The 12,996-nt window shown below is 43.2% G+C and overlaps 1 protein-coding gene across 1 annotated transcript in view; it reads left to right on the plus strand.

Annotated features, from left to right (window-relative positions):
• The window catches only part of ROBO4 (roundabout guidance receptor 4), a 61,752-nt gene that overhangs the window by 19,376 nt on the left and 29,380 nt on the right, over positions 1-12,996 (plus strand). Inside the window, 8 exon segments of the mRNA XM_032230059.1 lie at positions 622-743; positions 1,658-1,829; positions 3,094-3,288; positions 3,701-3,743; positions 4,684-4,790; positions 4,793-4,831; positions 5,621-5,947; positions 8,348-8,461. Coding sequence (XP_032085950.1) covers positions 622-743; positions 1,658-1,829; positions 3,094-3,288; positions 3,701-3,743; positions 4,684-4,790; positions 4,793-4,831; positions 5,621-5,947; positions 8,348-8,461 — 1,119 coding nt within the window.

The following is a 12,996-nucleotide window of genomic DNA, read 5'->3' on the forward strand; positions in this document are numbered from 1 at the left end:
TCTTTGTCCCTTTTTCCTTTTCTTTACATCTCCCTCTCACTTTTTCTTTCTTTCTTTCTTTCTTTCTTTCTTTCTTTCTTTCTTTCTTTCTTTCTTTCTTTCTTTCTTTCTTTCTTTCTTTCTTTCTTTCTTTCTTTCTCTTTCTCTCTCTGTGTGAGTCTCTCTCTCTCTCTCTTTCTCTCTCTCTCTCTCTCTCTCTCTCTCTCTCTCTGTATGTATGTGACAGTGGTGAGTTTCAAAAATTTTTGGAACCTCTTCTGTAGGCGTGGCCTGCTTTCTGGGTCCACTGGTGGAACCTCTTCTAACCGGTTCGGTAGATTTGACGAACGGTTCTACCAAACTGGTGCGAACTGGTAGGAACCCACCTCTGCTGTGTTGCCAAACAGCTGAAGGGATGGGTGGTCTTGCTTCTGCTAAATGTTTTTAAAGGCAACGGGACTTTCTTATTTCTGTTTTTCCTTGAAAACGTTCCACTTCTCATTCAAGAAGCTTCTTAGATGAGAAGGGAAATGTATTCAAGGGAAAAGCTGCCTTTTGGAAAAGCACTTTCGGGGCAACCATGAACCTGGATGATTGAGAATATCCATACACTTTCCAACTAGTGCTGTCTCCTTTCCTTAGTGCCAAGCGCTGCTCCACAAATCATCAGTATCACCGTGTCCAGAGGTGGGAATAGCACTGTGATCCTTCATTGGGAGCCCCCTCCACCAGATGCCCACAATGGCATCATTAAGGCTTATCAGGTACGGTGTTTAGTTATTGGACACTGAGAAGATGTTGGAAGGATGGAAGCAAGCTCAGAGATGGATGATGCAAAAGATGTTAAGGAGTGGAGGGCTTGGAATCCTTGGGAGAAGGGCGGCATATAAATCTAATAAAACCTAAACCTAAACCACGGCCAACTCATCACAACCAACTTGCCACAGCCAACTGACCCTGGGACAACTCAGTGCGGGAAGAAGAGTTACACTAATATCAAAAAAATGGTGGAATAGAATGATTAAAGAAAGGATGCAAAATGACAGACAGAATGAAACGTGAATGACAACAATTAAAATATTACATTTTATTTATTCTAGCGAATTAAACCAAATCGTTAAATTGTCCTATGGTGAGTTATCCCATGGCGATTGGGTTGCAGTGAGTTGTCCCATTGTGATAACAACATTTCCTTTCAAGCGTTAAATTTGTTTGAGAGCCGAGGTGGCGCAGTGGTTAGGGTGCAGTACTGCAGGCCACTTCAGCTGACTGTTATCTGCAGTTCAGCGGTTCAAATCTCACTGGCTCAAGGTTGACTCAGCCTTCCATCCTTCTGAGATGGGTGAAATGAGGACCCAGACTGTGGGGGCAATATGCTGACTCTGTAAACCGCTTAGAGAGAGCTGAAAGCCCTATGAAGCGGTATATAAGTCTAACTGCTATTGCTATTGCTAGCTTGGCTTCTATTTGCTAAGCAGGAAGAATCTGATGTTACTCCAAAAATGAGGAGCTCCGACTATTTCCTCACTATTTGTCCGATTGAATGGAGCTGTTAGACTGTTTCAGCAACTTTTGGCCTCCCAGAGATTTAAGGACCATCGTTCTTCAGTTTTGCAGAAAATAACTTGCATTATGTAATCCAGGAGAGCAGCTTTTATCTCTTACTTTCCCCACCCAGGTCTGGTTCCTTGGCAATGAAACACATCCAGGATTTAACAGGACAGTAGATGGAGACACGCATAGTCTGGAAACAACAGGACTCCCAAATGGGCATAAATACTGTGTGAAGGTAGCCGCAATCAATGGAGCAGGTGTTGGAGTAGCTAGCCATCCTGTATGTGGCACTGCAGGTCAGAAGTGGTGATTTTTGTCATTCCTTGAGACATAGATAACTATATTTCGGAAATTGTCTCCTTACACTTTTCCTATTTTACAGTAGTGTTTGTATAGTGGGGCACCCTTTGAAGGCATCCTTTTGGTTGCAGAGGCTCCATTTTAATATCTTAGTGCAATGGCAGATGTGATGCTAATATGAAATGGCAGGAACCCACCCATGGTGCGCGCGCTATCGCACGCACACATATGCTCACACCAATTTAATCTCCCTGTCTACCTGCACATGTGTGTATGACACCCCCCTGCATATGTGCACATGATCCTTCCTCAGGCTCCGGAGGTTTTCCTGAGGTCTGGGGAGGGTGAAAACGGCCTCCCCATGCTATCCGGAGGCCCTCCAGAAGTCAGAAATGGGGCGTTTCTGAACTTTGGTTGGGGCATTGTGCCTGTTTTTCGCCCTCCCCAGCCTCCAGAAACTTTCCTGAAGCCTGGGGAGTGTGAAAATGGCCTCCCTGGGCCCTCCAGAAAGTCACAAGTCAGAGGTGGGTTCCTACCAGTTCACACCAGTTCGGTAAAACCCGTTCGTCAAATCTACCGAACTGGTTAGAAGAGGTTCCACCAGTGGACCCAGAAAGCAGGCCACACCTACAGAAGAGGTTCCAAAATTTTTTGAAACCCTCCACTGACACACAAACACACACACACACACACACACACACACAGACTCACACAGAGAGAGAAAGAGAAAGGAAGAAAGAAAGAAATAAAGAAATAAAGAAAAAAGAAAGAAAAAGTGTGAGAGAGAGATGAAAGAAAAAAAGGAAAAGAGGCAGAGAAACAAAAGGAAGGAGAGAGAGAGAGAGAGAGGAGAGAGAAGAAGGAAAGAAAAAGAAAGAAAAGAAAGAAAGAAGAAAGGAAAAAGAAAGAAAAGAAAAGAAAGAAAGAAAGAAAGAAAACAAACACATGGCCGGCAAGCCACTCCCACAAAAGTGGCCAAACCCACAGAGTAGGTTCAAAATTTTTTTGAAACCCATCACTGGCTGGTTGGCATATGCACACACACACTGGAGCTGACGGCTGGTGTGCCAGCAGATACGGCTCCATGTGCCAGCTGTGGCACGAGTGCCATAGGTTTGCTATCATGCAACTAGAGTATTCTTGCATGTGCATGGGTTCTTAGTCTTCAGCATGCATGTTGAGGGTCCTAGAACCTACACCTTCTTCAGGATGTGCATTCAGAGTCATGCTGTTCCGTCACCTGCATGCATTTCATTCCAGACCCCATAGTGGAGAAGATGGCGAAGAGCTCGGACTTTCTGTCAGCTAACTACATGCTGGAAGTAGTGCGTCAGCCCGTATTCATTGCCAGCATAGGTTCGGCCCTCTGGATCATGTTGATGGTGCTGGCGGTTTATGTCTGCCAGCAACAAGCCAGGCAGTTTGGTGGCGGAAGACGCTACGCCCTTGGAGAAGGTAAGGGAGGCTGCCCTTGGCGGTGTCCAGACAACACAATCATGGCTCACAAAGGTCGGTCAAAGATTTAGCATTTCTGTAGATGCCTTTGGAACCATAGAAGGGGGGGAAATGCCACTTAAAAGCGATGGAGGATTATCTGCAGTGGGGAGTACAAAGAAAGGATTAAATGTCCCACCAATGCCTGTTGTTTTCTGAAATTCCTTGAATAATTACCTCTCTCTGCATAAGTGGTGCCACTGGAGGAAACGTATGGTTGGCCTGCAGATAAAAACTAGCTTATTCCTGAAAAAGAGGGTTTATTCAGAATAGCAGAGGGTGCTGTTGTCAGCCACGACACAAACATTGTAAACAGACTGTTAATAAGAAGAGGGGAGCCCCAGCATCTTACTCTACGCTTTCTTCTTTCCAGGACTGTACAGGAATGCAAGCGATGACACTATCATCAAACACAGGTGAGAGATAGCTGGAATTGATGCTTGTTTCTTTCTGAATATTTATTCTTGGGGTTAAATGTCAAAGAATGCATGATGCTATTAAGAGGGAGAGTTGGAGTGAGTTATGGCTGGCCCAGTTTTGTGGCAAAGACAATGTTCTAATTCTTTTTCTTCTGTTTTTGTAATGTGAAGTCTGTGTAAAATTATGAGAGTTCACCCAAATAATATAACTAGAAAACTTTTGCTATTAACCAATGTAACTTGAGTGTTAAAACGGATGTCATACACTTTTATAATTTCACATAAATAAATGGGCATACATAAAGAAATACTGCAGATGTTTATGACCAACTACTGATGGAAGACACGGTATTTAATTTCATGACTCATCCTCTTGTCAAATTTCACCCGGAAGGCTAGATAAGAAACAGTTAAACAAATGCACAAGAATCCAGAGACTTTCTAAAAGTAGTTTTACTGAAGAAAATCCTCGAAGTCATTGTGATAGAATTCCAGCAGCTAAACAGTAGCTGCTGGAATTCTATCATAATGATTTATTAGATTTTCCTTAGTAAAACTATTTTTTAGAAGTTTCTGGGTTCTTGTGCATTTGTTTAACTGTTTTTTTTTAAATCTAATCTGCCAGTTTAAGGAGAGGATGAATTGGAAAGGAAACACAAATGTTTATCAATGTCTGCCTTGCTTACAGTAAAACTATTGATGAATTTTTGTGTATGTTTCTTCTCCCCTGCTATTCAACCTGCTAGAGAGTAGTCTCTTGGGGACAGGAATCCTGGTTTACATCTTTCTCTTATTTTGGTTTACATCTGTCTCTTATTTTGGTAACAGGATGATCTGATGTTAGGTTATTTTCCTTCGGCTGGGCAAAAAATAACTCTCAAAGCTATCATCCTGAACCATGTAAATGAAGTTATATGTGTTTTCCCCTTGACTACAGGATAGACTCCAGTGATTCTCCTTGGCTTTCAAATACATGGAAATCCACATCTGGTTCCAAGAATTACAGTACCAGCAGCAGCCTCAGTAGCCAACTTCTGTGGATGGAATCAAAGACAGCCAAGAATTCCACAAATCTAGTATACATTTTTTTCTCCTTCATTCATGGCCCAGTGAAAGTCTTGTTTCTATCTTTATTATAGTTCACTGCCTTTTAATTAACCCTGTGGGGTAGTTTATGGAGGTCCAGATAAAATCAAAGAATGTGCATACAAAATTCAAGAAAACCAACATAAAGCCAGTAATAGGTTTAGTGTGCAAGGCAAATTACCTTTTATATGACTTGGGTAATTCTTTTATACAACACTTCATGCAAAGATGGCCTATTGGAACTCAATCTAGAACAGGGCTGGGGAGCTAAACTTTGCAGAAGCTGTGGCCCTTCTTTCCAGCATGCTACCCCAATGGGTTGGATGCTGTCCAGGGTATAGGAAAAGTATCTTCCTCTGTTTTTCTTGCGTAATCCCTCAAAGTGGAGGAAGGAGATCCTTTCTCCAAAAAGGAGATGGAAGAGGTTGGAAATGCACATCCTGTGACTCCTTTTGCACCAGCATCTTCCTATAAAAATGAATAAATTGATACGTGGTTTTCAAGAAAATAAACAATATTTACATGAAGCAAATATATTTTAATGTTTCTTCTTCTTCTTCCTTCTTCCTTCTTCCTTCTTCCTTCTTCCCCTTCCTCTTCTCCTTCTCCTCCTCCTCCTTCTTCCTCCTCCTTCTCCTCCCCCCCTCTTTCTTCTTTCTTGTGCAGTGTGAATTAGGCCTTACCAATCCTGCCAATTAGTTGTTCACTAATGTAGGGATTTGACTGTAAGTCAGAAAATCACATGCATCTCTTTTTACCTTTGTCTCTTCATTGCCACAGCAGTGTCCTTGATAGGCAGAGTCAAGGGTCACGAATCCAGACTGTTCCTTTGGTGCCCGATAGCAGCAACAGTAGCCCATATGGAGCTTTCCGCATGAACCTTCCTGCAAAAGATCTCAAGGCCTTCTACAGTTCTTTGCCATACCTTTCCAATCCTAACCTAAAAAGTATGGCGTTAACACAAGCTGGTGAGCTCATGTCTCATGGCAGCCAGAACCTGAGGAATGATCGTGCTAGTGGCCAAGGAAGAACACAACAAGGGCCATGGAAGGCAGCTGGTTCCCTGTCCCCAAATCGTACCATCAGAGGATCCTGGGTCAAATATGACAAAAAGGGTAAGGCAAAGTCCCTTCCCCAAATAAGTGAACATGTATCTAAGCTTTACCAAAAGCTTCTTTGAAAGAAACCAAAGTTGATATCCCATCACTTCCTCTATAAACTATAATGATGGAATATACAAATTCCGCAAATGAATAAACATTTTTTTTTTTTAAAAAAGCAGTCCAAATTTTGCAAGTTCAGATTCAAGGAGATGATCCCAGATTCTAAAATGTATCTCTCTCCATCATTTCATGTCATGTAGGGCTTTATGTACAGTTACATCATTTTTAATCTAGAGACTTAATGCTACAGTATTTCCTCATGGAAGACTGCTGCAGCCCAAAATAAGCCTTAATGGTCTTTTTCTGTATTCCATCAGGCTCTACAATATCTTTTTGAGGTGTAATGACCAGAAATGTCATTCCGGCTGCAATCTTGTCATAGTATTATAGAAGGCCAGTTATCTCAATTTCCTTCTTAAGGATTTCCTAGAGTGAAATGGACCTGTTTTCCTTTCCCAACCAAGGCTACGTATTGAATTGTCATCTGGAGTTACTTCTACACCATAACTCCAAGACCTCTTTGGTGACCAATCACTGTTGCCACCTTAGATTCCATTAGTATGCATCTGAAAATTGAGTTTTTCTCTCTCTCTCAAATGTGCATGACTTTGTATTGATTGTACTAATCAACCATTTTCAATCCCTTTGGGAGCTCCTCTCTTCTCTTTTACTTCCCCAAATAAGTTAATATCATCTGCAACGTAATTATTTCAGCTATCCAAGTCCAAACAAGTGAAAAAAGCTTTGGTTGCCAATGCAGATCTTTGTGGAAGGGATGCAGTGGTGGGTTTCAAAAATTGTTCGAAACTACTCTGTGGGTGTGGCCTCCTTTGTGGGAGTGGCTTGCCGCCCATGTGACCGGATGGGAGTGGTTTGCCGCCCATGTGACCGGGATATGAAGATGCGATGACACTTGTCAGAACCACCTTAAATTACCTCACACACAGCACTGGCATGCATAAGAATATGATGTAAACTTGTTTTTTAAAAGGCATCTTTGGTTTGCGTTAAAACACTTCAACACACGCAATGTTCTGATTTGCACCACAAACGCAGTAGTCATCCTTACCTTTCACAGAGGCACTGAGTTTTATAAATATGAGCATGATAGTGTAGAATAATCATATCCAAGGACCAGTGGTGGGTTTCAAAAAATTTGGAAGCTCTTCTGTAGGTGTGGCCTGCTTTCTGGGTCCACTGGTGGAACCTCTTCTAACCGGTTCGGTAGATTTGATGAACCGGTTCTACCGAATAGGTGCGAACTGGTAGGAACCCACCTCTGGAGGGATTCCTATACCACTATGCATTTCTCCATTGTGGAAATGAAGTCCTCATTATCTGCTTCCTGTCCTTCACTTCTTGAATCAGTTACGAGGTCTGTGAGAAGTCTTGTCCAACTCAAAAAGTCAGAGGTGCCCTCACTGATTGCTGCCTTCACCCACAAGATCATGAAAATGAATAAGGACATCTATCTAAATGTCAAGAGATTTCCTGCAGGTAGCCAGGAAATGGGGGAAAAAATGAATTCTCCTTGGTTGTAGCATCTCTCCAAACTCACCCTTCCTCTTTGCAAGGGGACTTAATTGAATTATCTCCAAAGTTCAGCTACAGATTTAATGCCATGGCTTTTGTGGAGTGTAATAGAAAGCTCATTTGCTTGCTGCAGCTGCTAATTGCCAGGAGCGATGCAGAGCGGCGCATCCACTCTGTTAAGGACACAGCAAGGGCTGAGTTACTTGGAAATTAACTTGGCAGCTCAAAGAGCATCCCTATCTGGGGAGCCTGTTACAGCTTTGGCCTTCGTAGTCCTTTCTACCATGTCAGAGCCTTTAGCCACCAGCTGTGGTTTTATGAATCGAGGGAAGTAAGATTTGTGCACACGCAGGACCCATAAGTGTAAATTGCCTACTCAGGAACATGCATTTGCTTACATGTTTGTATAGATATGATTTCTATTTCTTATGCTCAAAATCTCCAGAGTCCTTTGGTGGAATCTTGAAATCCATACCACCTGACATTTGCAAGGAATGTGTTTGCAGGGCTGGCTAGGCTGCTCATCTCATTACATTTCATCGAAGGATTTTTCACCTTATGGTGGACCATATGCCATTTGACTGAAGCAGCACATGCTCCTCCCACTGGAAAGGGCTGACTGTCACCCGGTGTGGACTCCAAATCTTCAGTTTCATGGGCAGCAGTTTCCTCTGATTCTTCAGATCTATGACTTGGAGTATCTTCCATGGACAAATATCTGGATCATCCTAGCTTGACCAATGGTTGATCATTGCAACAGCATGAATTCAGGTTGATCGGACAGGCACGTACTACCATAAAAATCTCTTTCTCTTTCAGAGCTGCAACAGGTGCACAGCACACCCATGTCCCCATCTGGATTCTCAGCAGACTGGAGCAACCATAGCAGCCCAAGGAGTGCTGTCAGTTCTGGAAAGCATCAAAGAGTCCATGGTAAGAGAAGAAACATTTGGCCTCAAGGTTTGGGGCAAAGACCCCATCAGTTGAAGATATTTTGTTGGACTGGAACCCACCATTTGATTTCTAAGACATTGCCATGACTTATACTGAACTGATTTCAGTAGGATAGAAGGCTAGGCAGAGTGCTCTTGAAGCGTGACCCGACAAATGCGCACCCGACAACAGCGCGCCAACAAAACCGCGGCGATAAAGCCGCGACGTTGACAGCGCGCCCACCAAATCGCGCCGACAAAAGTGCGCCGACAGAAGTGCCATTACAGTTAAGGTAAGGGTTAGGGTAAGGGTAAGGGTAAGGGTAAGGGTAAGGGTTAGGGTTAGGGTTAGGGTTAGGTTAGGGTTGGGTTAGGGATTAGGGTTAGGGTTAGGGATAGGGTTAGGGTTAGGGTTAGGTTTAGAGTTAGGTTTAGGGTTTGGTTAGGGTTAGGTTCAGGATTAGGTTTAGGATTAAGGTTACGGTTACCTTTAGGGTTAGGTTTAGAGCGCGCTTCTGTCAGTGCGCTGTTGTCGGCGCGCTTCTGTGCTCATTCGTCGGCGTGATTTCAAACTCACGCTTTTCTCCCCGCGGTTTTGTCGGTGCGCTTTTGTCGAGCGCGCATTTGTCAGTGAACCCTCTTCAAGCATGATTATAGGAAGAAGAAGCAAGACGAATATGGTGGGGACTGAGAACAATGCATTTAACATGGTCTTGGCTCACGTGATTCCTCTGCTGCTTAGTCAGATATAATAGGCACTTAGTTCTTCCAGGTGAGATCTTTTAAACACTTAGATCCCAACAGATGTAATCTAGGCTGGCCATGCCGAGTTTCTGTCATCTTTGTGTTCACATGTAATTACTTATCCGCTTTCTGTCCCCTCTTTCCTTCTTTCCATCTGCTGAAAGAATGGCCTCCTTTTTTAATATCACAAGCCTAGCTGTGGAGGCAAATAGGAGAGAAGAGAAGCAGTTAGTATTTCAGAAACCAATCTGCTCAAAGAGAAAGTCTGACATGCCCTTAATATTGTCTTCAATATTTCATTTTCACATACACCGACTGGAAAAATGGAAGGGAATTTGTATTCCAGAGGCAAGCCAGTTACTGCGGGGGGAAGACTACTTTTTACAGAAAAGCTATTCAGAGAGAAGGCCGGTGCAATGAGCCCTATTTCTGATTGGTGCAACAGAGCCACTAACCTAGTTTTAGTTAGGGAACCTGTTCTGACCCCCTCCTCCGACATTCAATCCTGCATTGACTTCTACAAAGAGGGCCATGTGCGCAAGTAGCTTTTATAGTCTGGAGAGGAGCCTAATGACCACCAGCTGAGTGCAATCACCTCCTGTAATTGCGTAATTGTTCCTGACGCCTAGTAGCTCTTTGATGGCGTGCATCCAGGAACAACTCACTGCTGGCCTCTGGCTCACTCTCCCTTGTCTCCTCCCCTGGTCCAAGGCTCAGGTGCCTCCTGGTGGCCAACCAGTCTCTCTGCACCCTGCTAGGAGTCGGAACCCTGTCCGGGGTCCTCCACATCCTCCAGAGCCGACTCAGAGGGCCCCTCGCTGTCGGAGTCTGGTGGCAGCTCCAACAGCACCTGCTGGGCCACAACAGGAACCAAAATGCAAACTGAAGCCCAACTATCTTTCCAAATATTTCCCCAAAATCTGGCAATGCAGTTTTCAAGCTTAAAACAAGAGGGTTGCACAGTGGTTAGAGTGCAGTACTGCAGGCTACTTCAGCTGACTGCTAGCTGCAGTTCGGCAGTTCAAATCTCACCGGCTCAAGGTTGACTCAGCCTTCCATCCTTCCGAGGTGGGTAAAATGAGGACCCAGATTGTTGGGGGCAATATGCTGACTCAGTAAACCGCTTAGAGAGGGCTAAAAGCCCTATGAAGTGGTATGTAAGTCTAAGTGCTATTGCTATTGCTATTTTCAAAAAAATCCCTTGATATTGCAAGATGATGTACCACAATCTGTATGTTACAACAGTTAACTTTATTTCTAAGTTACCCAGTAACTGATGTTAGTTTTAACAACATTGATTAATGCTTTGTTCTAGAAATTTGGGATGTGTAATGTATATGTGTGCCTGAGTATGGGATAAGAAAATGCATATATGCATGATAGCTTAGTCTAGTGATTAAGACATTAGGATAAAAACTGGGAGAATGTGAGTTCTAGTTCCACCTTAGCCATTAAAGCCAACTGGGCAATCATGGGCCAATTACCAGGAGGGTGTGAGTTCTAGTCTGCCTTAGGTAAAAGAAGGTGGCTGGGTGACCCTGGCCCACTCACTCTCTCTCCGGCCAACTCACCTCATAGGCGTGGTGTTGTGGGATTTGTAGGAGGAAGAAGGAGTGTCAGATATATTCTACATCTTAAATCGTTTATTAAAAAAATAAATAAAGGCAGGATATAAAAAAATAAATGACTATTTTAAAACGAAGCTTTAAAAAAACTTTTACAGACATGACAAGCCAAATCTAAGTGGGGGAAAAAATTGTAAAGAAAAATCATATTTGGCACACTTCTATTTTCCTACTGTTATCTCTGACTTTAGCGCTTTGCAATCTGATTTAAAAATTCTGAAAATATGAAAAGCTGTTGGCTAGTCCAGGTAACGATATTGTGGCGGGATTGGTTTGGTAGACTTTTAAAATAATGCCATCTCGTTTCTTGTTTTTGTAAGCGTTCTTCTTATTGGGTTCATGCGTCTAAGCTGATGCCATCTCTCTCTCTCTATTCCAGTAGAGAGCAGCAGAGTATCACTGGATATTCATTGAAACCTCAGATTTTCCCCAAATTCTTTTTTAAATAGGAGGGTCATCTTCGATTCAGCTGGAAATATTTTAATAGAAAGGGGTGATAGGGTTCCCCCCCCCCCTCTTTCATTCTTCTTTGGAGGTGGGGAGAGGAGGGAGAAATCATTTAAAACTCAGGCTCATCAAATGCATTTATTTATTCTGGTACCCTGGATTCTTTATGACCATATCGCGATATGATTTTGCCTGTAGAGAAACTGCTTTTTCTATTATGATTTATCATCCCTCAATAAATGCTGAAAACCGAAGTTGAGCATTGCAGTGGGGGGAAAAAAATTGAGGACAGGAGAGCTAATCTCTGTGGTGCCTTCCTTCCTAGTGCCCCAAGCTTATGTTTATTTTGCTTAATGGCTAATTCTGGACTGCCGCAGGGAACTTGTATTTCCTCTGAGTCTTTGACAGCATATGTGAGAGAATATGAAAGCAGCCTCTATTCTTTTACCTCATTCTCAGATTGTTTTTGTGCTAATTTTATTGTTGCAAGATGATCAAGAACCCTTCCTTCCTTCCTTCCTTCTTCCTTCCTTCCTTCCTTCCTTCCTTCCTTCCTCCCTCCCTCCCTCCTCCCTCCCTCCCTCCCTCCTCCTTCCATCCATCCACCATCCATCCATCCATCCATCCATCCATGCAGTGGTGGGTTTCAAAAATTGTTGGAACCTACTCTGTGGGTGGCATCCTTTGTGGGAGTGGCTTGCCACCCATGTGACCAGATGGGAGTGGCTTGCCGCCCATGTGACCGGATATGAAATTATGAACCGACTTAGGTCGGTCCAAGTAGCTATTCAGAAACTCTGGCATTGAAGCATGCAAGTCTTAAAGCTGTCAAGTTACAAGATCCTTGCCAGTGGTGGGTTTCAAAATTTTGGAACCTCTTCTGTAGGTGTGGCCTGCTTTCTGGGTCCACTGGTGGAACCTTCTAACCGGTTCGGTAGATTTGACGAACCGGTTCTACTGAACAGGTGCGAACTGGTAGGAACCCACCTCTGATCCATTGCCTCTCTTGCTGCCTTCTGCTATCTGATTGGAAAAAGTCCCAAGAACAATGCTCCTTCAGTGAAAATATAGAAAGTCAAGGTGAATGAATAACAATAGGTAGTTAATTGTACATGACTTCCATGAGAATCAGTTCTCCAGATGGGAGGGAATGAATGAATGAATGAATGAATGAATGAATGAATGAAGGAAGGAAGGAAGGAAGGAAGGAAGGATTTCCTTTTCTACCTACAGCAAAAGAAAAAGACTAGGAAAGAAAAATTCCATGGAATTGTTGAATGGATCTAAATGCAAATCTTGTATGCTTGCAAAAAAAACCCAAGGTCTCCCCCTCTTTAATATTTGTTGAACTCTGTTGTTTAAATACTTTCCCAATTCTCAATAGTTAGCTTTAAAGAGCTCTAAAAGTGAAGGTAAGACTATTAGATACTATTTGAACAGTGTGTTTATCTAGCCTGCTCTGGTGCTAAATATATGCAACTCCTTGTGTACTTCTGTGCTTTGCTGCCATTGCTTTATTATAAGATTCTCACTGCCAGATGAGCCTTGAGCCGACAAACTGACTCCCCAACCAAGAGGCCACTTGGAAGCCCTTTCAAATGCTTAATGAGGCACCAGCATTACTACGGATGAGGATTTTCCTTGTAATCTATGTACAAGACCTCCAACACACCTTTCCCTGTGTCCATAGATCCTTCTTGGTTATTCATGAAGTAGTGTC

Source organism: Thamnophis elegans, chromosome 13 (genome assembly GCF_009769535.1).
Source record: "Thamnophis elegans isolate rThaEle1 chromosome 13, rThaEle1.pri, whole genome shotgun sequence".
NCBI classification, from domain to species: domain Eukaryota; kingdom Metazoa; phylum Chordata; class Lepidosauria; order Squamata; family Colubridae; genus Thamnophis; species Thamnophis elegans.